We start from the raw sequence: 22,254 nt of genomic DNA on the forward strand, positions 1-22,254 counted from the left end.
TCTTTTAGATTTTTTTCATCTACACGATTGTTATCCTTGTAAAACGGGCATTGGAGCCCCGAAATGTTTGCCTTATTTATGTTTTGAATAAACTCGACTTTTTTGAACAAGACCCTGGAGTGACCTCTTTTCTTCCCACGGATAACAGTTCTTTTTAGAAAGGCACCGGGGCGGCTGAGTTTGAGGGGAATATTGGTTAGGAAAAAAATATTGGTTGGTGGCGGCCCAGCACTCTCCCCAATGGTTCAGCATGCCCCGGTGCCTTCCCGGAGGGGATAGGTAGGCAGGCAATGATGGGCGGCACTCCGAGGAAACTTTCAAAGGATTTAATGTGGTGAGACAGAAACATGTATATGTGTGTGTATGCACCCACGGACTTCCTTTATATAAGACTCATACCACACAGGCTCTTGAAGACAAGCTTTCGGGCTTTATTGCCCTTCGTCAGGTCAGCGATATATCGAGGGGCAATAAAGCACCGCCGCAATTATTCAAGAGGGAGGGTGCCGGTCTGCTGGAATATATATATATATCCGCCCATGGCGGAGCTGAAGGATGAGAGTCGTGACACAGTAACGTGGTGACGCGACCAGGTCCAGGAGTAAGGCTGATGTACAGCGCGTCTGATCGTGAGAGCCCTGATCAGTGAGAAATGTTTTTAAACCATGCGCATGTTGTGTTATTGTGATGATAACACATGTACCCTTGTGAGTGCGAAAAAAAAATTTCTTCAGTAAAGATTAATTCCTTTTAAACCTAAAATACTACAATATTGTGCGCCTCTTGTTCTTTTTTCCATATATATATATATATATATATATATATATATATATATATATATATATATATATATATATATATATATATATATATATAATTTTTTTTTTTTTTTTTTTTTGCCTACTTCACGGCAGCCTTTACAATGGGTTCGTCCCTCTCTTCCTCCTATTTAGGCAGGTTGTGTTTTTTCCCCCAGGATCTAGCTCCTCCTCTCCCTATATAGTTCAGCACCTCCCCTCTAGCCATAGTCTTTTTCCTGTCTCCTCTATCAAGTCACAGATAGTTAGATGTTAGGTTATTTTTGTTTTATGTCCCAGTAGGCTGGTTATGCTGCTGGACCTGGGCAGTGTGGGTTGGCGGTGCCTTACCCTATACTGATGTCCTGGCCGGCGGCATGGATGTGCTCCTTCTAATCACGGCTCCCCTGGTCCGGGTAAGTGCGTGTGGAGTTCTGAGGCTGGGTGCTTGATGAAGGCAGCGGCGGCATCTCCAGCGGCTGTTTCATTCTGCCATGTGCTGCACTGTTTACTGCGGCTTCCGGGTCTGGCGTGACTCGGTCAGAGCTTCCAGCCAGCGTACCCACGTCTCTGCTACTTCCTGCGGGTGCTTGTGGAATGCGTGGTCTGCGTTCCACTGCAGATCGCGTGCCTTCCAGTACCCGGAAGTATGGTATATAAGCACCTGGCCGGTGTAAAAGGCGCAGTTCATGCAATATAATTGCTTTTATTTGTGCTGTAAGGATTGCTGTGCTGGAAAATGTAAGATGCCTCTCCAAAATCAAATGTACCGCCGCCCAGGTAAGTCCTCTTAAGGACTGGTTTTTATTTCCTATTATTTTTAGTATAGTTAGTGGCTTTTGTTTCTGTCTTTTTTTAGTGTGCATCTTCTCAACTTACTGAGTTGATGGCTAGGATGAAAAGTAATTTTGTAACCAAGGATGAATTCCTCAGTAATAAGAGGTGTAGTTTAGTCTTGAGCATAAAGGAGAGTTTGAATCGGTTGATATGGGATTGGATAAAGATGATTTTGTTGGTTCCAGTGCAGAATCTGATAGAAGATGAAAGATTGTTTAACCTAGAATTGGTGGAAGTAGTGTTAAAGGACCTCTACAGGACTTTGAACTATAAACAGCTAGTGAAGTCAGAATATGATTGCCTTTTTGAAGATAGATCAAAAAAAGGCAGGTGTTTTCCTGTCCACAAGGTGGTGAATTATATACTATCCAAAGAATGGTTAAACACTGACAAGAGGGTTGGATCGTTTAAGAAAGTTGACCGCATGTACCCTATAGATGACGTAGAATTTATGAAATGGGGCAGCATCCCTAAAGTAGACGCAGCGGTGGCAGAGATTACCACTCGTACAACCATTCCCTTAGAAGATGGTGCTACATTGAAGGACTCCATTGAGAAAAAAATGGAGACTGCCTTAAAGAGATTACACATATCCAATTCAGTGTCTATGAAGTCAGGGGTGGCGATAGCGTCTCTAGCTATAGCTCTCCGTATATGGTGTGCATCCTTGCAAGAAGATCTGCAGGGTAAAGCTTTACTACCAGGGCGTTCTTTCGACAGTCCGTTAAGCGGGGTGGCCAGAAATAGTGATGGTGTGCGTCCCGTGGAATTGGCCCCAGTGGCAGGAAGACTGCTAAAGTTTCCAATATTTGGAAGCGAACCATTTGAGACGAATGGGTTCTAGAAGTGGTCGCCATGGGGTATCATCTGGAATTTATGTTAAAGCCACGGATGGCAAGATTTCTAAGTTCAAGGCTTCCACCTCTGGGTGTAGAGGGGGGAGCTTTAAAATTAAGTCTAAAAGGACTAATCTATTCCGGTACAGTCGAATTAGTACCAGAGGCAGAAAAGGAGTTTTTACTCTCGTCTCATCTCATCATAAACAGTGTCTGAAGGTTTCTGGACCATTTTAGATTTAAGAGGTCTAAACGACCGAAAAAAGAAAAGAAAATTTCACATGAAGACCACAAAGTCGATTGTGATGGGCATAAGAAGAGGCGACTTCTTGGTATCAATCGACCTCAAAGATGCCTATTTCCATATTCCTATTGCAGTAGCAGACAGAAAGTATGTAAGGTTTTGCATAGGAAAAGGACACTACCAATTTACTTGTCGGCCTTTCATCTTCCCCTCGAGTCTTCACAAAAGTTCTCGTAGTGTTGATAGAGTACCTCAGAAAACAGAAGATCATGATCTGGGCATATTTATACGACCTTCTAATACCGGCAGAAACAGAAAGCGAAGTTATCACAGCAGAGCCTCTTCACCCATGAGTCCCCAACACGAAGTGATTACTACGGACGCAAGTCCCACAGGTTGGGGGCACACGGTCTAGGAAGAACCTGTGAAGGAGTTTGGTCACCACTAGAAACAGAACTGTCTTCCAATTACAGAGAACTGAAGGCAGTGGGGCTAGCAATAAAGTTCTTCAGCAAAGACATAATAGAGTCGCATCTACGCATCTTTTCAGACAATGCAACTACTGTGTCTTGCATCCATTGTCAAGGAGACACACAGGGGGAAATTTACTAAATTTCCAAAAATACGGCTATTCGTATTGATAGCACATCAATACGAATACGAATTGCCATATTTTCGGGATAGTAAATGTCAAAAATAAGTATATTTCTGGATAAAAATACACCTATTTTTTTTTACAAATTTCCTTTAGTAAATTTCCCCCACAGAGTCAAAAATTGTTGGAAGAAGTACGGGCTATTATGGTCTGGGCAGAAGGCCATTTGCAGTCAATATCCGCTCTGCATGTACCAGGAGAAGACAATGGAGTGGCGGATTTTCTGAGTCGAAGAAGTGTGATGCCAGGAGAATGGGAGTTAGAAGATTCAGTATTTCAGATGATTGTGCATCATTTCCGTCAGCCGGACATAGATGTTATGGCATCACCAGACAACAAAAACTTCCTCGGTTTTTCTGCAGGTATTCAACTCGGGGCTCGTACAGGGTAGATGCCCTATCTCCAAAATGGCACTTCTCCCTTGCTTATGTGTTTCCTCTGTTTGCCCTGATACACAGGGTGTTATGGAAAATAAGAACAGGAGAGTCAAGTAATAATCGTGGTCCCGTATTGACCCAGAAGGGCATGGTTCCCAAAGGTGGAGAGCATGGCAGTGGCAGAGCCGTTGTTCTTACCGTAACTTAATATCTTATTTTTATGACCCTCAAAAATTGGCCACAGTACATAATAGTTTTTAGTTGAAAAAACTAAAATACAATTTTTAACAAATAATTTATGAAGTATTTATTTGTAATGGTGCACATAAATATTAATTTATCTGCTGTATTAATTGTAAAAATATCAATGCTTATGTTTTTCCATAAAGATATGACCTTAAGGGGCATACACACATTGAGATGTGTGCTAAGCTATTTATGCTAGGTGATTTTCCTTGAACTTCCCTGTGTCTAGAATGCCCATACACATATAGCGATGTGTGCTAAGCAATCCAGTGAACTCAGCGTTTTGTATGTATTTGCTAGGCGATCTAACTAGATTTTGCCTGCATGTGCTAAAGCAGGGCTCGACAATCCCCAGGGGCCTGGTCGTCGCTGAGTGGGCTTAGCTGGGCAGAGCAGTCATCAACCCCCTTGCTGTATAAGAGCAGGTTGTTAGGTGGCGACTGGCCATCTTCCGGCCAGCTGCTCTGCTGGAAAGCGTTGGGATGCTAGGCAACACTCTGAGCTTCCGTCTCCTCCAGGAGCAGTGTTGTGTGCGGCTGTCGGATGCCGGTTAGTGTTTACAGCGTCCTGGTTCCAGTCTGCTTACAGCCCAGTGTGTCTGTCTGCCAGCTGCAGTGTCCTCCTGTAAGAGTCTGCCGAGTTTCATCTCCCAGATAAGTCAGGACACATTCCCTGCAGTTCTGCTTTTTAGTGTATATTTTTTGGTACCATCTCTGTATTGTTGCAGTTACCTGCACAGGGGGGGTCAGTTTTAGGGGGGTATTCAATCGCCGCTGAGCATCTCCCGTCGGGGAGATTCCCACCGGGCCCTATTCAATGCTGTCTTCCCCGACAGCATTGAGCAGGGTATTTCGGCAGAACGAGCCCGACGTCACAAGCTGTCGGGCTCATTCTGCCGGGAAGTGACGAGCTGCCGGCTGCAACTCTCCTCTTCCCGGCCGCAACTCGCGCCCACGCCCCCTTTTCGCTCCCCAGCAGGTGGGACATTGAATCCCGCCTGCATGTTCTCGGTCAAGCTGACCGAGAATGGGACTGGGTCACGGCGGTCGAGCAAACTCGACTGCCGTGACCCTCACATTGAATACCCCACTTAGCCTGATAGGGGTTATTCCCCTCCTAGTGCTGGTTTACAGAGTTATTTTGTATTTGTCTTTTCCATCTGTGCATGTGTTGTATTGGTTAGGGGGTACTTTCCCAGGTAATATCTGTGCATTGTTGCACCTGTGGGTTGTTTCCACATTAAGGAACTCTGAGTGCAGCCTCATCACCACCCTACTTTTGTGGTATTCCAAATACTCCTGTGAGCAGCCTTGTCCCTCTTAAGACCTGGTGGCACTGGTCAGCCCCACAAACGTGGCTGTTAGAGGTAAAGCCTTAGCCTGCTGGGGGAAAAAACGGGGCCTTCTGTTGTGCCGCATTTGGATCCACTCACTCAGACTACCTAACACAAGTCTACCGTGGTGCGCTATTTAAAAACTTGTGCCGGCATTGTTTGCCAACTGGAGTTTGAGGTTCAGAGAGTTATTCAGGAGTGGCAGCGATAGCTCATGATTGGCTGTTGGATCAAGCTCCGAATTGCTCACAATCTGGTGCGAGTTTTGAAATAGCCGCGGCGGACCTGCTCTTATACAGTAGGAGGGGGTTGACGACTGCTCTGCCCAGCTGACATGTTAACCCCTGGCATACCATGGTAACCCCCTGGCAGAGCATGTTAACCCCTGGCATCAAGCATGAAACCCATAGCAATGAGTATGTAGGTAAGTGGAACTTGCGTGTCATATGTAATTATGGCATGTGGTAATATATGTAATAGGCATTACAGTTTGTGGCATAATGTGTAATGAGCATTACGATGTTTGGTATAATGTGTAACGGGCATTGCAGCGTGTGGTATATGTAATGGGTATTATGGCTACGTGCACTGTCCCTATTATTTGTTTGTCTAGCTCCTACATTTTTATCCTGGCTCCTAGATTTTAAAGATATCCCTTAAAAAATATCCAAAAATCATGTTTATGCCCCATTACTCAGTTGATTTTTAAATGCCCTTTCAGACCGCACTTTTTAACCAGTATTTTGCCGTTTTTCTTTAACGGTTTCAAAACGGTTATATGTGCGGTCTGAAAGGTGCAGAACCAATTTACCGTTTTAAAAAAGCTGTTTATGCTAAACTGTTAAAATGGAGGGTCCTACCCGTTTCAGACTCGGTATTTTGGCACCCAAATCGGGACTGAAACTGTATTTAGGACCCAGCCAATGAGTGGACCCAGCGCAGTGAATATTTAATGAGCTCTCATTAAATATTCATAGGCATTTCAAACCCATACACCCCCTGGAGGCCCCCCCCCATAGGGCTAACACACACACATACCCCCCAAAGTGTTTAAGAAACCCCCCGTGCGGCCGGTACCTCCTGTGTTGCGGATCTCGGCTCCTGCTGCGTATAAAAAAAGTGACTTTCGGAAAATGTCTGCCCCATAGGAAAATCTGTTTAAAAAAAACTCTTTCGTATGGGGGCAGCCATTTTCCGAAAGTCACTTTTTTTATAAGCAGCAGGAGCTGGGATCCGCAAAGCAGGAGGTACCGGCTGCACGGGGGATTTCTTAAACACATTTGGGGGGGGGGCGGACCGCACTGCCTTTGACCGTGTATTTGGAAAGTTTCCAAAAACGGGTCTGCCAGTGTAAAAAAAATTGCACTTAAATGGTAATATACCATTTAAGAGATGCGGTGTGAAAGGGGTTTTACCTGGCAGACCCGTTTTTGGAAAGTCTTCAAATACAGGGTCAAAGCCAGTTATGTGGTCTGAAAGCAGCATAAGTAGTTTAACATTTTATATTTCCCTTTTGTTTCAACTCTCATAATTTGCTTTGGACTTCTTGAGATTCCTGTTTCTTTGAGTTACTATTGTGTAATTGCATGGGTCAGCTATAAATTAATCCTTAGTATTTGAGTAAATGACAACATCTGTGGTGTGAAGGGAAATACACAGCTGTTATCTTACCAGATTTTAGTGAAAGACATTCAATGAGCGAAATTCAAATGCCCAAAATTAATGTTGTGTTCTTTTCTTCTTCATTTCTGTGTATTGAGAACAGTGTAGTCTTGTTTTGGGCTTGAATCAACTCCTGTCACTTTTTCAAACATAGGTGATTGGTTGGTGCTTTTTTCACCTTCTACTTTATCTCTTCACCAGGCTTAATACATCTGCCCCACTGCATTTGTTCACCCCTCCATGAAATTCTTCCAATTTTACAACAACATACCGTATATACTCGAGTATAAGTCGACCCGAGTATAAGCCGAGGCACCTAATTTAACCCAAAAAACTGGGAAAACTTATTGACTCGTATAAGCCTAGGAGCCAAAGGAGAGGGGGAGAGGATTGATGGGGAGAGGATTAGGTGGAGTGGAGGAAAGTGGTAAAGATGCCAGAGCCAGTAGTAGTACACCCCAACAGCAAAATAGATAGCAGCACAGATAATGGTCTGAGGCTGGCCGCGCTGGAGCAGGAGGACTAGCAGCACAGCAGGACCCACCACAAGAGACAGCACGACACAGCCCACTGACTGACAGCAGCCAGCAGCTGCAATCTGATGTCTGCACACCGGCAACGCTCCCTGCGGCTGACCGTGATAGCTGACAGTCACTACAATGTGTGTGCTTCCACGGCCACTCAGTCTGCCCACCTCACCCTCCCCTGCTGGTGGAACACTGCTGGCATCTGTGGTTCCCCTTCTCCCCCACTCTGTGGGACCTGCGCTGCTGCGGAGTACCTGAAGTGTGCTGGGGCCTGTGGTGCTGCAGCGCCATGCGAGAATCCATCCCTCCCGCAACCGCCCTGGTCTGGGCTCTCCTTCTCCTCTCCCGGCGGCTGCAGGTGGTCAGGGCAACGGCTTGTGCTGCTTTGTGACCCGGAGGTTTACTGTGCGCTCCTGGACGCGGCTGCTGGGCTGCACCGGAGGACTTGTCAGTGTGAGTGACAGCCTGCGCACATGCCGGGTCCCACCTCCATCTGGCAGCTCCGTCCTCCCTTCTCCACCGCAGTGTGACCCTCACTCGAATATAAGCCGAGGGGGGCTTTTTCAGCACAAAAAAAGTGCCGAAAACTCTGCTTATATTTGAGTATATACGGTATATCTATCCTCCGTGTGTTACAAGTCATATTATACATAATGCATAAGCACCATATAATTCCTAGTTCCAGGCATCTTTGCATGTGTCTTTTTTTTTTTTTTTTTTTTTCAAATAAAATTTGTGTTTTATTTGCTAAACTGTGAATAGGGTGCACAAGCAGCTTCTGCTGATTAATATTTGCAGCTTTCCTATATTGTGCGTGCGTCTGCAGTATCTGCATAAGAAATGGAACATTACAGTGTTTTCGTAACGTAGCATTTTGTATGCAGATGCAGTCGCACAAAAAATACAGGCATGCCACGTGTAATTTTTATTAGCAGAAGCTGTGCATCCTATTTGCTTAGTTTTTTTTTTTTTTTTATTGGAAGTAGTCATGAAAAGTTTAACGCAAAAGGAAACAAGATGTACGTATGCACATCTGTATATGTGGAGGGAGAAATATGAATTTATAACTATTATAATTGACAGTTTATTTTCAATGAAATTGCATCTGAGTCTTAGGGGGTATTCAATCCCAGGTCACGACTGTCGATCTGGCCCGACAGCCGTGACCCTGGCCTGTTTTCGTTTTGTTCGACCGCAGATCACCAGGTGCGATTCAATGTCCCACTTTGTGATCGGCGAAAAGGGGGCGTGTCTGCATAAACGGCCGTTGATTGTCGTCCGCGATCGTGGCAATTCACGGCCGAAATCGACAAAACGGGCCCGACTGCTTTTAAAGTCGGGCCTATTCTGTCCATCTGCCTCTTCAATGCTGTCCGGAAAGACAGCACTGAATAGGCGTTCACCGCTATTTCCCCCGTCGTAAATAGTGGCCCAGATTAAATACACCCCTTAGACTTATTGACTCGAGTCAATAAGTTTTCCCAGTTCTTTGTGATAAAATTAGGTGCCTCGGCTTATATTCGGGTCGGCTTATACTCTAGTACACGGGTGTCAAACACAAGGCCCGCGGGCCAAATCCGGCCCACCAGACCTAGTCATGTGGCCCGCGCGAGGAGATAGCACGCAGGGGCAGTGTGTCTAAAACAGGAGTGCTGCGGCTGCGTCCACGGCCGCCTTACCTGTTCCTCCACTGTCGGCGGCCATGTTCCTGTAGGCACATATGTATGCGGCTACAGAAACATGGCCGCCGGCCTCCACGGCTACGTGGAGGAGGGCCCGGCCGCCTGTTCCCTCTGATGCCCGGCAGTGACAGACACTGGGTGGGGACGTCATGACGATGACGCCGCCCGCCCATGCGTCTGTAGAGAAGTAGGAGCAGGCAGGGAAGCTGGACCAGGAGTCGGGGACAGTGTGGCCGCAGCAAGCAGTGAAGAAAAGCTGGAAGCCGCAGCAGCTGCAGGACAGACGGAGAAACAGTAAGTGAGGATGAGGATCACACTCACAATAAAAAAATATATATCTGCTGTTTCCTGAGGTATCCCCGTGTATAATAATAATAATGCCATGACACCACAGGCTGCTCCTCCTGTATAATCATTTATGTGTCATGGCATTACTTTTATTATATTATACAGGGGGAGCAGTCTGTGGTGTCATGGCATTATTATTATACAGGGGGAGCAGCCTGTGGTGTCATGGCATTATAATTATACAGGGGGACCTACAGATACAACCGGCCCTTTGAGGGTGACCAAACTGCTGAAGCAGCCCCCGATGAATTTGAGTTTGACACCCCTGCTCTAGTATATACAGTAATTTCAAACCTGAACTGCTGTATAATTTAGAAAGAAGTTAGATGTGAATTGAAGACCATGTTACCTTTAAAAAAAAAAAAACACCAAAAAACATGATTTATTATAGGCTGCATAGGTGGCTCTACTTTCATTTTTAGTGCTATACATTTTCTTCAATGCAGTTGTTTCTGCAATCTCATGAGCTCCATGCTAAAATGGCACAATTATTTTTGATAAAAACTTAGTGCCCTGTATAAATAAGAGACTTTTACCAGCAAATAAAATATAACACATGTATAAATCTAATACCTTCTTTGAAAAAAACTGTATTGCTATGTGTTCACTCTACCATTATTACCTACTGTATACATGTTTGTTTTTAAAATACTATGGTGTCCTATTACTAAAAATAAGGGAGAGATTTGTGAAATGGAAAGAGAGAAAGTGCCAACCAATCAGCTCCGGTCATGTTATAGGCTGTTTGAAAAATTACATTTAGGGGGCTGATTTGGTCGGTACTTCATCGCTCCCCTAAGCTTTCGTGAACCCCCCCAAGTTGCCAATTCTACCGCGTGGGGCGCATACACACAGGGCAATTTTTGCCCCGTTTCTACTAAGCGATCGGACTAGACCACTGCACTGATCGCTCCGTGTGTAAGCCTTGCAGCGATGGTGATGCACGGGCCCTCACATAGCGAGGTGCATTTCTAGTACAGCGAAATGTGCTTAGCGCGTCGTTCAGCACGGATGCCAGTGTCACCCTGTGTGTATGCCGCTTTAGACTGACATTCACCGATACTACATGTAAAAATGTAGGCGGTACTTTTATGTTCGTTGGGCGCCCACTAAGCTATTTGCTTAGTTTTGCGTGGATCGCCACGCTTCAGGCTCGCTGCGCTCTATATAAAATCAACTCCATGCCGACATGGATGGTGGGGGTATGAGCGTAGTAACTATAGTGGGCGCCCAACTAACATATAAGTACCATTTAGGCTTTATCTTCTCATTTCTAATGACTAATGATATAACTAAAACAAAGCAATTAAAAAAAAAAAAAAGTGTGTGTATATATTATAAATACCCATACAATTAATGCCAATGGGCCCAAGGTGGTTAGATTTGATCTCAAATACATACCCTCAACGATAATTACTATTTTTATGGAGTCCTGTTACCTACACAAAGTGTACTAATATTAATGAGAAAGAATTGTAGTGTATCCATTTATTGGGAACCACAACTTCATAAATACAAGTTAGGATGTCACTGATTCTTAACAGAATGATGGGTGCCGGATGACCACCTGACAGTCGGAATTCCGGCTGTCAGTATATCGACATTGGAATCCTGATTGTCAAATGTATGACAGACGGGATTCTGATTTACAGGGGCTATTCTCCTTCATGGGGGTCCATGACTCCCATAGAGGGAGAATAGAACCTGTGGCGAGCCACCAAGCCCGCAGCATTGCGTGTGCAGCGAGCCCGCAAGGTGCTTCAATGTGCTTGCTCCCACCGTACTGCGTATCGGCAATTGAGATTCTGATGTCAGTATACGGTCCGTTGGGCCACTGTACCACACCCCAAAATGTTAGGCTGCCTGCTGGATAAACTCACAGAGAATGGTGGCAAATTTGTTTAATCTTTTCATTGTTAAATAACAAACGCCTTTTCTCTTTCAATGGTCCTGGTGACACAGCTTCACATTGGGATGTAGGAGGGTCCGCAGGAGCCAGGCACCTATCCTAAAGCTTTTGGAGGGTAGGCTCCTCCCCTACTGCATCCCAGATTCCTCAGTTCGTGTTAGGTGCCCACTGGAGTGGGTGCTATTCTAAAGGGCTGCTGGAGCAGCCGAAGGAGTAGAGTTAGTTAGGGTTTTTATTATTTTATTAACTTCTACACTAGCTAGGTAGGCACAGTGTGAGGATTCTCATTAGTGAATCCTCGCACTGCTAGCGCAGCAGGAGCTGACAGAAACGAGTCCTGTCAGCTCACTGTGCACGAGGGAGACGCTGTCTGGCCTCCCTGTGCAGCGCTTACAGCTTCTTTTAAGAAGCTGCCTGGGCTCCGGAGCGCTCTGAAACCGGCTTCACGCTAGGTGGGGATCATGGGGGACAGGCGCTCCGTGATGGCAGCGGCCATTTTCTGCGGAGCTTACACACTGAGCTCCTATACTGAGAGGACAGCAGTGTTGTTACAGGCATGTTCCGAGTGGTCCCCAGCTGAGGGGGAGATACTGGAACGAGGAGATCCTACAATGGGAGCGGCTGTCTGGGGGTAGTTGGCGCCAAAAGTCACAGACCCCGCAGCAGCAGGGACTTGGTCCCTTCCCTCACTCTGTTTTGGCGCCATTCAGAACGCTTGCAGCGGAGCTGAGCTGGCTTACTGATCCTGACAGAGTGATTGGATTTCCTGGGCTTCGCTTTCCCCATTCTGAAGACTACAGAAAGCTAAGTGACTGAGTACACTGTATATAATGTATGTACATTTAATGCTGTGACTGTGTTATTGAGAACATCATGTCTGAGCAACAGTCTGTGGTTTTGGGGGAGGGAGCCTTTAATGCATTGAGCGCTTGCAGTGGTTGTACACTGAAATTTGTCCCTAAGGGGGGCTTATGTATTTTATGCGCTGCTGTGAAACCCATGGGGAGTGAACCCCAGAGGGTAGTGCATCGGACCTTGCGAGGGCTGAGTCCCTGAGACAGGTCTGAATATGCTTTGGTGCATTACTGGACAGGCAGAGTGATGGCTGGTAATTTCCCTAGACCAGGGCCATTCTCTCAGCAGTCCGTCCAGCTCTTTGCCTCGGACCCAGACAGATCCTGACTTATACAAGTCATGCAGGATACTGCTATGGGAATCAGCAGGTTTAAATTACTTGTTTGACAAGCTTTATGGTTATTCTGGGGGGACCCCTAAAAGGTCTTATTCAGTGCCATTATTAGCTGCTGATGAGGAGGGAGAGTACACAGACATACCCTGGGTTCAGGGTGATGTTTCTGAAGAGTCCTCACCCTCAGGGGTGGAGGATTTGATTACTGCTGTAAACAGGCATTGAATTTGTCTGTGAAGAAAAAACTCCTGCTAAGGTTGTTTTTAAGAGACAGTGTGAGGGAAATGATATCTCTCTGCAGACAAGGGTTTACAAGATTTATTGGAAAACCCCTGACAAAAGGCTTTAGATGCCTAATAGATGGTAAGCCTGTATCCCATGCCTGAGGATCAGGCAGACCTCTGGGAAAAGGTTCCAGTGGTAGAGGCTTCTGTGGTATACTTGTCAAAAGCCACTGTGCTACCAGTGCAAGCCTTCAAGCAAGCAAGCCCTCTGATTGGCTTCAGTCTGGGTCTCTAAGGCCAGGATTGGTGGGTCAGTGACCTGTGCTCTAGTTGACATACTGTTTTGTGTGTGTTGTTACTAGGCAGAGAAGTCTAATGCTGCTGCAGAAAGGTGATTCAGGCTGAGCAGGAAGCTCTCAAAATGGCTGCCAGAGTTTCCTCAGTGTTTGGAATGCCAGGAGAGTGCTCTGGCTTATAGCTTGGAAGGCAGATAACAAGTCTAAAAAGGCTTAGAGGCATTCGCTTTTAAAGGAAAGCTGTTATTGGTTTACAACTGGAAGAGATTAATAAGCAGGCCACAGGTGGAAAAAAGCACTTTCCTGCCTACCCCTGCAGCCAAAGCAGACATCAAGGTTTTCTGCTTTCAGGCCATCCTTTCGGCCCTCCCCTAGAGGAGGTGCGTCCTTTTGAGGACAGTCTTTTAAGGGATAGTCTCAGTCCTCCAGGGGCAAGGCCCCAAAGTCAAAATTTGGTTCTTTTTATAAGAAACCATAGGAGAGGAAAAATCCTCCGCATACTGCCAGGGGTTTTGCCCGGCGGTGTTTAAGGAGGGGGGACGTCTGTCACTGTTCAGAGACGCAGGGGCACTGTTAGACCGGAACGCTTGGGTTAGAAATATAACCCAGGGTTAAAAGATTCCCTTCAAAGTTCTTCCACCGAGAAGGTTCATTCCTACACCACTACCAAAGGAGGCTCGGCTCCGTACAGCTCTCTTGGGAGCGGCTCATTCTCTTTTAGAGAAGGGTGTGGTAGTCCCGGTCCCCAGAGCGGAGGGAAAAAAGGCTTTTATTTCACTCTGTTTTTGGTGCCCAAACCAGACGGGTCTTTCAGCTGATCCTAAACTTAAAGGCATTAATAGCCATTTGTGGGTAGACCATTTCAAAATAGAGTCTCTACGGTCTGTGCTGCTAAGCCGGGACCAGGGAGAATTTTTAGCGTCCATGAAGGTCCAGGACGCATACTTGCAGGTTCCTATCCACCCGGAACATCAGGCACTATTGGGGTGTGCAATAGGAGACCTTCTCCTGTAATTACAGGCGTTGCCTTTTGGTCTAGCCACAGCGTCAAGGGTATTCACCAAATAATGTCAGAAATGGCGGATGTGCTTCGACTGACGGAAATCAGGGTTATTCCATTTTTGGACGACCTGCGGTTTAAAGCGGAGTCAGCAGACAAGTGAAGAGTCACTTGGCAGAAACCATCAGGTTTTGCAGATTCACGGCTGGCTTTTAAATTTACAAAAATCTCAATCGGTGCCGTCACAGAGACTCCAATTCTTGGGGATTGGTCTGGATACCCAGTTGCATTGGGTGTTTCTACCAGAGGCATGGGCCAGGGATCTGGCTGCCTTGGTACAGGAGATCCTAGGGTCTCAGAGCACAGCAGTGTGGAGGTGCCTCAAACTGCTGGGGAAGATGATGGCGTCTTTCGAGACGTTACAGTTCGCCAGGTTCCACTCTAGAGTGTCCCAGTGGACAGGGAACACTCAGACCATGGGTCAGAACAAATGGTGTTGTTTTCAGAAACTCGATCCTTCCTAAAATGGTGGATGGAGGTGGATTCCCTTCGGGGGAGTCGGTCCCTGCAGTCCTGGAGCTGGGTGGTAGTCACTACCGACGCCAGTCTCAGAGGCTGAGGGGCAGTAGTCGTGGACCTGCGTCTGCAGGGCTTGTGGACTTTAGAGCAGAAAGACTGATACTTTACAGTCTGCCTTACTGATCAACATCTTGGAACTGAGGGCTGTGTGGAAGAGGTTTTCTCTGGCGGGAGAAAAGATTGCAAGAGCTCCCTTTTAGGCATTCAGACCGACAACGTCACAGCTGTGGCGTATCTGAATCACCAGGGAGGCACACACAGCAATCTGGCCATGTGGGAAGTGTCCCGAATCTTCTTGTGGGCGGAACAGAATGTTCTAGCATTATCAGCAATCTTCATACCAGGAGTGGAGAATATAGAGGCCGACTTCCTGAGCAGGGAGAAACTGATGGAAGGAAAATGGAGGCTGAATCCACAAGTATTCCACTAGATTACAATAAGGGGGAAACCCCGGATAGGGACCTGAAGGCATACAGGTTCATCCATCAGGTACCCAGGTTGTATGACAGGACGTGGGATCCACTGGCAGAAGCAGTGGATGTCATGACTATCCCCTGGGAGGGGAATCTTCTTTATGATTTAACGCCAGTTCCAATGCTGGCAAGAGTTGAAAACAATACAGGCCCAGACAATTCCAGTAATTTTAGTGGCCCCAGATTGGCCAGGGAGATCCTGGTACTCGAGGCTTCAGAGATTCTCTGTGGACTCGTGGCGTCTACCTCTGAGGTCAGACCTTCTAAAACAAGGACCGTTCAACCAGCTGGATTCAGCTCGATTAATTTTGACGGTCTGGCTGTTGAAAACGCCATTTTGAGGAATATAGGATTCTCAGAGGCGGTGGTTAACGCAATGAGGAAAGCCAGAAAGTCAGTGTCTTCTGTAAATTATTTTGGGGCCTGGAAGACCTATATTTGGTGGTGTGTAAGACAGAGGTCACGCACATCGAGATTTAAAATGGCTAAATTGTTGGAGTTTTTTACAGGAGGGCCTTTCCTCTGGGTTAGGCCTTCAGTCACTCAGAGTACATATCTCGACCGTGTCAATTTTTCTTTCCAAAGAAGGATTGCGTTAGAACCAGAAGTACAGACCTTCCTGCAGGGGGTTTATCTATTGAAACCTCCCTACAACCAACCAGTAGCGCCAGGGGAATTATCTCTGGCTCTGGAGTACCTTAAAGAGGCGCCTTTTGAGCCGTTAAGGTCGGTTGACCTTAGTTTCCTTTCAGGGAAGCTGGTATTTTTGTTGGCGGTGGCGTCAGAAGAAAAAAAAAAAAAAAAAAAAAAAAATATATCGGAGTTGATTGCTTTGTTCTTCAAGTCTTCCTCCCTTATATGTCATGATGATAGGGCTGCCTTTCGGACAGTACCCCTAGATTTTTACCAAAAGTAGTCTGTTTTTCATCTAAATCAGGAGATTGTTCTGCCTGTGTTTCAACCCCCAGAGGGTTGTTAGGAAAAGGGACAAATTGAGGAATTTGGATGTTGTGCGCGTCTTGCGCGTTTATGTGGACAGAGTTAAGAGTGTCAGAAAGACTGATACTTTACTGGTTTGTATGACATACACAAACTTAGTTGGCCTGCTTCTAAGCAGACCATTGCTAGGTGGTTGCGCTCTGTTATTGCGTTTGCATATACTAAAGTTGGTAGGCCTGTACCGGCCAGGATTAGTGCGCATACCACCAGGTCGGTTGCCACCTCTTGGGCGGTTCGACATGGGGCAACAGCTGAGCAGGTTTGCAGGGCTGCCACTTGGTCATCTGTTCATACTTTTGCCAAATTCGATAGGTTCCATGAGTTCGCGTCGGTGGACGCATCATTCGGGCAAGCAGTGATGAAAACTGCAGACCTGAGCGTACCCACCCAAAAGGACCGGCTCTGGAACGTCCCAATGTGAAGCTGTGTCACCAGGACCATTGAAAGAGAAAAAGGGACTTTTGTAAGAACTTACCGTTCGAATCCCTTTCTCTGATATGGTCCTGGTGACACAGCGATCCCTCCCTTACGCTCAGTAAGTATGCCAGTGTTCATGATGTTTCATGTTATAATTGGTTGAAAAGTTAAATTTAAAATTGTGCATATAATATGTGCAGGTGTTTGTACTGAGTTAATGTATTCCAGTGGCTTTGAAAGATTGAACTGAGGAATCTGGGATGCAGTAGGGGAGGAGCCTACCCTCCAAAAGCTTTAGGATAGGTGCCTGGCTCCTGCGGACCCTCCTACATCCCAATGTGAAGCTGTGTCACCAGGACCATATCAGAGAAAGGGATTCGAACGGTAAGTTCTTACAAAAATCCCTTTATATGCCTGAATATTACCATTTGACTAATTACTGCAACTATGTTAACTATAGTTTACCGTGATAAAATGCATTTGGTGCCCTTTTTACTGGGTACAATTTGAAACCTAATGAACTATCACATCTACTCTTAATCCCAATCCATAAATTACCATATCCTATAAAGACAATATAAGATATGAAACTGAGCTGGTTACACACTTTCCAATGTTGCAACTTGCAACCCTGCTATGCGGTGATGCTATGTACAGAATCCTCGCTCCATAGTGTACATACTGCATCTAACTACAATGTGGGACAATTTTTGATGAACTGATCAGGGTACACCTGTACAATATACTGTATGTTCTGTAGCAACTTTCAGTACATATTTACTCACATGATTTGTCCATTAAAATGTGTAAATTAATCTTGTAATTACCTTTTGTCTGCCCCACATGCTGGTCAGTGTCTACATTCTCTTTGAACTCTACAATATGAGCTTGCTTGTGCAGGTAGATCACGGTGCCCATACATGCTGCGATTATCGCATGCGTTTTGAGCTATATTGCATCGCATGCAATTTGCATGCGATCCAAAGATATTTCAAAAAGTATGTGCAGCGCATACTTTTTGAACTGTGTGATGGGATGCCCATAGGAGCACGCATCGCACAGCAAAAACGCACAGTGTGTGGGGACCTTTTTAGAACTACAATTTATTACCTCACCCAGTACGCTACTAATAAGTAGTTGCACCTCTACACACTTTGCTTATGTAAACCAGGTTGCAAGAGCAATGACTCAGATAGCCTATAGTCCATCATCCATCATCAGTATTTTAACAAACAAATTGTGGGCAGTATCTGTGGACAAAACCATTATATATTATTTTTTTTTTGTGGAGTAACATTTTTATGCTTTGCAGATCTGCATAATGCCTTCTATAGATCTCTGTTTTCCACTTAATGACTGCTATTTAACATACCGGTATTCCATACAGTAAAATATTCATCAATAATACGTTATGTCATTTTCAGTGATCAAAGTCTCAAAAGAATGGCAGAGTTGAATCTGAAGGAAATTGGAATTTTATTAAGCGTTGTGGTGGTGTGTTATTGGAACAGTCTCTTCTGTGGATTTGTGTTTGATGACGTGTCAGCAATTCTGGATAATAAAGATTTGCATCCTTCAACACCCATAAAAAAGCTCTTCCAAAATGACTTCTGGGGTACGCCAATGTCTGAAGTAAGTATGACCTAAATTGTTTGGCAGTCTACTTTCCTGTCCAAGAGTATATAAATGGATAATACTGGATAATGGATACAATAGAGGACACGTACAGGGAACCTAAATATCACTGCATCAGCATAGGCCATTGGAATAAGTATCAGCATGGCATACAACCACACAATGGTTTAAGTAAGAGAAGGCAAAGCACATAAGGGAAGAGGGCCCTGCTTGTGAAAGCTTGCATTCTAAAAGGTGTGTTTTGCGTAACAATGAAAACATTTTTGATTGACCGGTTAACATTGTCAGGTTTTTCCCTCTGTAGGTAAGAATAAGGCATTTGCTTGCAACCATTTTCATGGACCGTGCTAAATGTTTTTTTAAAATGCTGTGTTACATAACATGAGAGCTAACCAAACTAATACAGAAAGATCCCTTACAAAGGTAATTTCATCAGATTTCACTGAAAGTTTTTCATCTAAGGCTCAGATTTTATTGTAATGCAGAGAAAAACAAATATGATCTAATTTCCCTGTAAAGATAAAAAATAAATGATAATTAAAAACACATGAGTAAGGATCATTACCTAAATAACTGACTTAAAGCAACTGTAAGCAGACTGCATAATGCCTTGATTAACATAGGCTATGTCAGAGCACTGGAGATTGTGATGATACATCTTAATTCTGGGAGGACCTTGAGATCTATACGATAGTTAATACTTTAATTTAAAGTACACAGTAGTGTATAAAAAAGCAATTGCCAAACTGGATGAATGTGGAACCCTTTTTTTTTCCCTTGAAGTAACAATAACTTTCTTTCAACCCATTCGACAGATTTAGTCCCTCGGAAGTTCTTTAGCCCTCAGAAGTCTTTTGGCAAGGTCCGATAACAATATAATTGTTTGCTTGCCACAAATGATTTTCCATTTATTTCTGAAATTACAGTAATTGTATGTTAGTTTTTATTTTGGATTTTATACAAATCCCCACCACTAAGGAAAAAGGGATATGCAGAATAAACTTTTAAGACCTCCTGAGGTATAAACACAAATTTGGCAGTATTTTCATGGAAGAAGAATTTTACAAATAGTTTGATTTTCGTGGAAGGCTTAGGCTAGACCTTTCTCATAACCTTTGTCATTTTGTAAAGCAATTTCAGATGTGAACATAAGCTTTGTTAGCTGTACTGACTCAATCTTCTTCCCAACAAGTTAAGAACTAGATGAAATTCTGCATGATTTATAAGAATGTATTATGCAAATGTTGAGTCAGTTTCATAGGTGTAAATATACCTTATTTGTTTGATGGCTCAAATGTATCATATTTAATGTTTCCATATGGGATACTGGATATTTGTCAGAATGTATGGGAGAAGAGAGGTATCCACAGGAGACAGGCACATAGAAGCTCTTTGACTGGGTGTAATGGCCCCTCCCCTCTACTTCCTCCCCACAAGCCAGTTTATGAAAATGTGCCCTCAGGAAAGGGTGCTCACTGTGAAGCTCCAGAGTTTTTCTTCAGTTTAATTGGTATTTGTGTATTTGTAAGATGCCCACTTTGCATATGTACGCAGGCGTAGTGAAATCGCATTGCATGGCACAGTTTCGTGCTGTGCGATGCAATCTCACTAGGTAATATGGTACTTGTATATTAGCACGGCGCCCGTTACGCAGTTAGCATAGCGGCGCTGTCAGATTTAGCATAGTGTTCACGCGGGCTGCGTAAATAGCGTAGTCAGTCAGAAGTAGCGTAGTGTTCCCGCTCCCTGTCAGATTCAGTCAGAGGTGAAGGAGAAGTGACTGTGTAATGGCTGCAGAACCTGTCACAATGTTCAACTTGCCGCAGACAGAGGAGGAGACAGTGTTTTTTTTTTTTTCCAGCAGCACCATTTGCTGCCAGTGACACAAACTTGTGTTAATGGACACCCAATGCGCTTAAATATGAAGGAATGCAAGTGTCGTTGCCATATTAAACTGTGTCGGAAGAAGGTGAGCCTCCGTGCGGCACATTGGTTCCCGGGTTGCGGTTTACCTTTCCTTACGCTGATACGGTTCATTTTATTCATGGGCGGAGGAGCTCACAAGTATCAGTTTCTGTGAGCGACAACTTAAGTTGTCAAATAAAACAACGGTGCTATACAATAACCTGATGCACCTTGGACCTAATATCACAGCCCCAACGCCGTATTGGCGATCCAGTCAAAATCGTTGAAGTCGACGAGAGCCTCTTTGTACAGAGGAAAAGTCATGCGGGACGGATGCTGCCTCAACAGTGGCTATTCGGAGGCATTTCAAGAGACACCGGTGAGTGCTTTGTGACACCTGTACAAAGATGTGACGCCAGTACCCTGATGGCCGCCATCCATCAATTCATTGAACCGGAGACGACTATCTACTCCGATTGCTGGTGTGCCTATAACATCGAGCAGCTGGAGCAGGCAGGGTACCACCATGCTCGGGTGAACCCCAGATTTAATTTTGTAGATCCGGAGACTGGGGTTCACACACAAAACATTGAGAATATCGACTCCTACCTACAGGAATTTTTCTGGCGAAAGACTGTGGGCGCTGAGAATGCTTTTGAGCGTATTATTTATGCACTTTCTCTTCTTCCAAAGGCTGATGCAGAATCAGAAGAATTACTCTTTTATTATTTTCTTTGTTCTTGATTAATTGTTATTATTGTAATTTATTTGATAATTTCTTCTTAATTATTAAGTAAAATCCAGTTAACACCTGTCGTCATTACTGTCTCAGATGTATGATATGGCAGGTGTGAATGTGTTCCTAAAACACCCCCACTATCCACGCCAGCCTGACTAGTTACGCGTCCTCCCGACCTTTTCATACCCCCACTATCCACATCGGCGTGGAGTTGATTTTATAAAGTGTGGCGAGCCACAGAGCTTTGTTAAAAGCATAGATCTCGGACACAGCGGTCTGGCTGCACGGTCACCTACAAACACCGCTAGGCAACGCCCTTACGAATTTTGTCACGGAGACTTCATCAGAGGGCTGGTCTAGCGTCGGTCAGTTACCTCTATGTAGCCCGGCCGTCCCGCTTGATCAGGAATAGATGGTACATTAACCATGGGCTCAGGGTTATATCTTAAAATACTAATTTGTCTAATTAAAATTACATAATAAAACTCTTAGGGCCTTATTTTGGTTCATTCTTTCTGACAAAATCCTTCTTAGATGGACAAAACCATGTGCACTGCAGGGGGGGGCAGATGTAACATGTGCAGAGAGAATTAGATTTGGGTGAGTAATTTTGTTTCTGTGCAGGGAAAATACTGACTGCTTTATTTTTACACTGCAATATAGATCTCACTTTGAAGTAAAACCCCACCCAAATCTAATTCTCTCTGCACATGTTACATCTGCCCCACCTGCAGTTCACATGGTTTTGCCCATCTAAGAAGGATTTTGTCAGAAAGAATGAACCAAAATAAGGCCCCTAGAATGGCACCAATTATTGCACTCGTACTTAGATATACAGAGTTCATGAATAATAATTTCTCATTACAGAAATTGATAGATACATAATAATAAATATATAAATGAATAAATCTATACACATAGGCAAGTATTCAATGCCAGTGCGAGCGGTCGGCGAGGGGGTTAAACTGCGAGGATCACAGAAAACCAGTGATCCTCGCAGTTTAACCCCCGCGCCGGCCGCTCGCACTATGCAACGTTCCGGGGGAATCCTCGCAGCCACAGAACGGCGAGGATTCCCCTAAACTGCGAGAGCCGAGGCAAGTGCAGCAAACTCGCTGTAATTAGCCTTGATTCTCGCAGTTTTTGGAGGCACATTCGCAAATTCCCCCTCGCTCAAAAAACGGAGCGAGGGGGAATTTGCGAATGAGGGGGGTCAGTTGAATACTGACAGGGTGAGTGGTGACTGCGAGCAAAAAGTCCTGCTCGCAGTCACCGCTCGCCCACGGCATTGAATATATGCCATAGAATACATAAAAAATATAGTGAACACAATAAAAAATATAAT

The 22,254-nt window shown here is 44.9% G+C and overlaps 1 protein-coding gene across 3 annotated transcripts in view; it reads left to right on the forward strand.

Moving 5' to 3' along the window:
- The window catches only part of TMTC3 (transmembrane O-mannosyltransferase targeting cadherins 3), a 94,568-nt gene that overhangs the window by 6,433 nt on the left and 65,881 nt on the right, over positions 1 to 22,254 (forward strand). For all 3 annotated transcript variants that reach the window (XM_083182359.1, XM_083182360.1, XM_083182361.1), the window contains exon 3: positions 18,055 to 18,262. In XM_083182359.1, coding sequence (XP_083038485.1) covers positions 18,055 to 18,262 — 208 coding nt within the window. The remainder of the gene's footprint in view (positions 1 to 18,054; positions 18,263 to 22,254) is intronic.

Source organism: Crinia signifera, chromosome 4 (assembly GCF_055691185.1).
Source record: "Crinia signifera chromosome 4, ASM5569118v1, whole genome shotgun sequence".
Taxonomy (NCBI): Eukaryota; Metazoa; Chordata; class Amphibia; order Anura; family Myobatrachidae; genus Crinia; species Crinia signifera.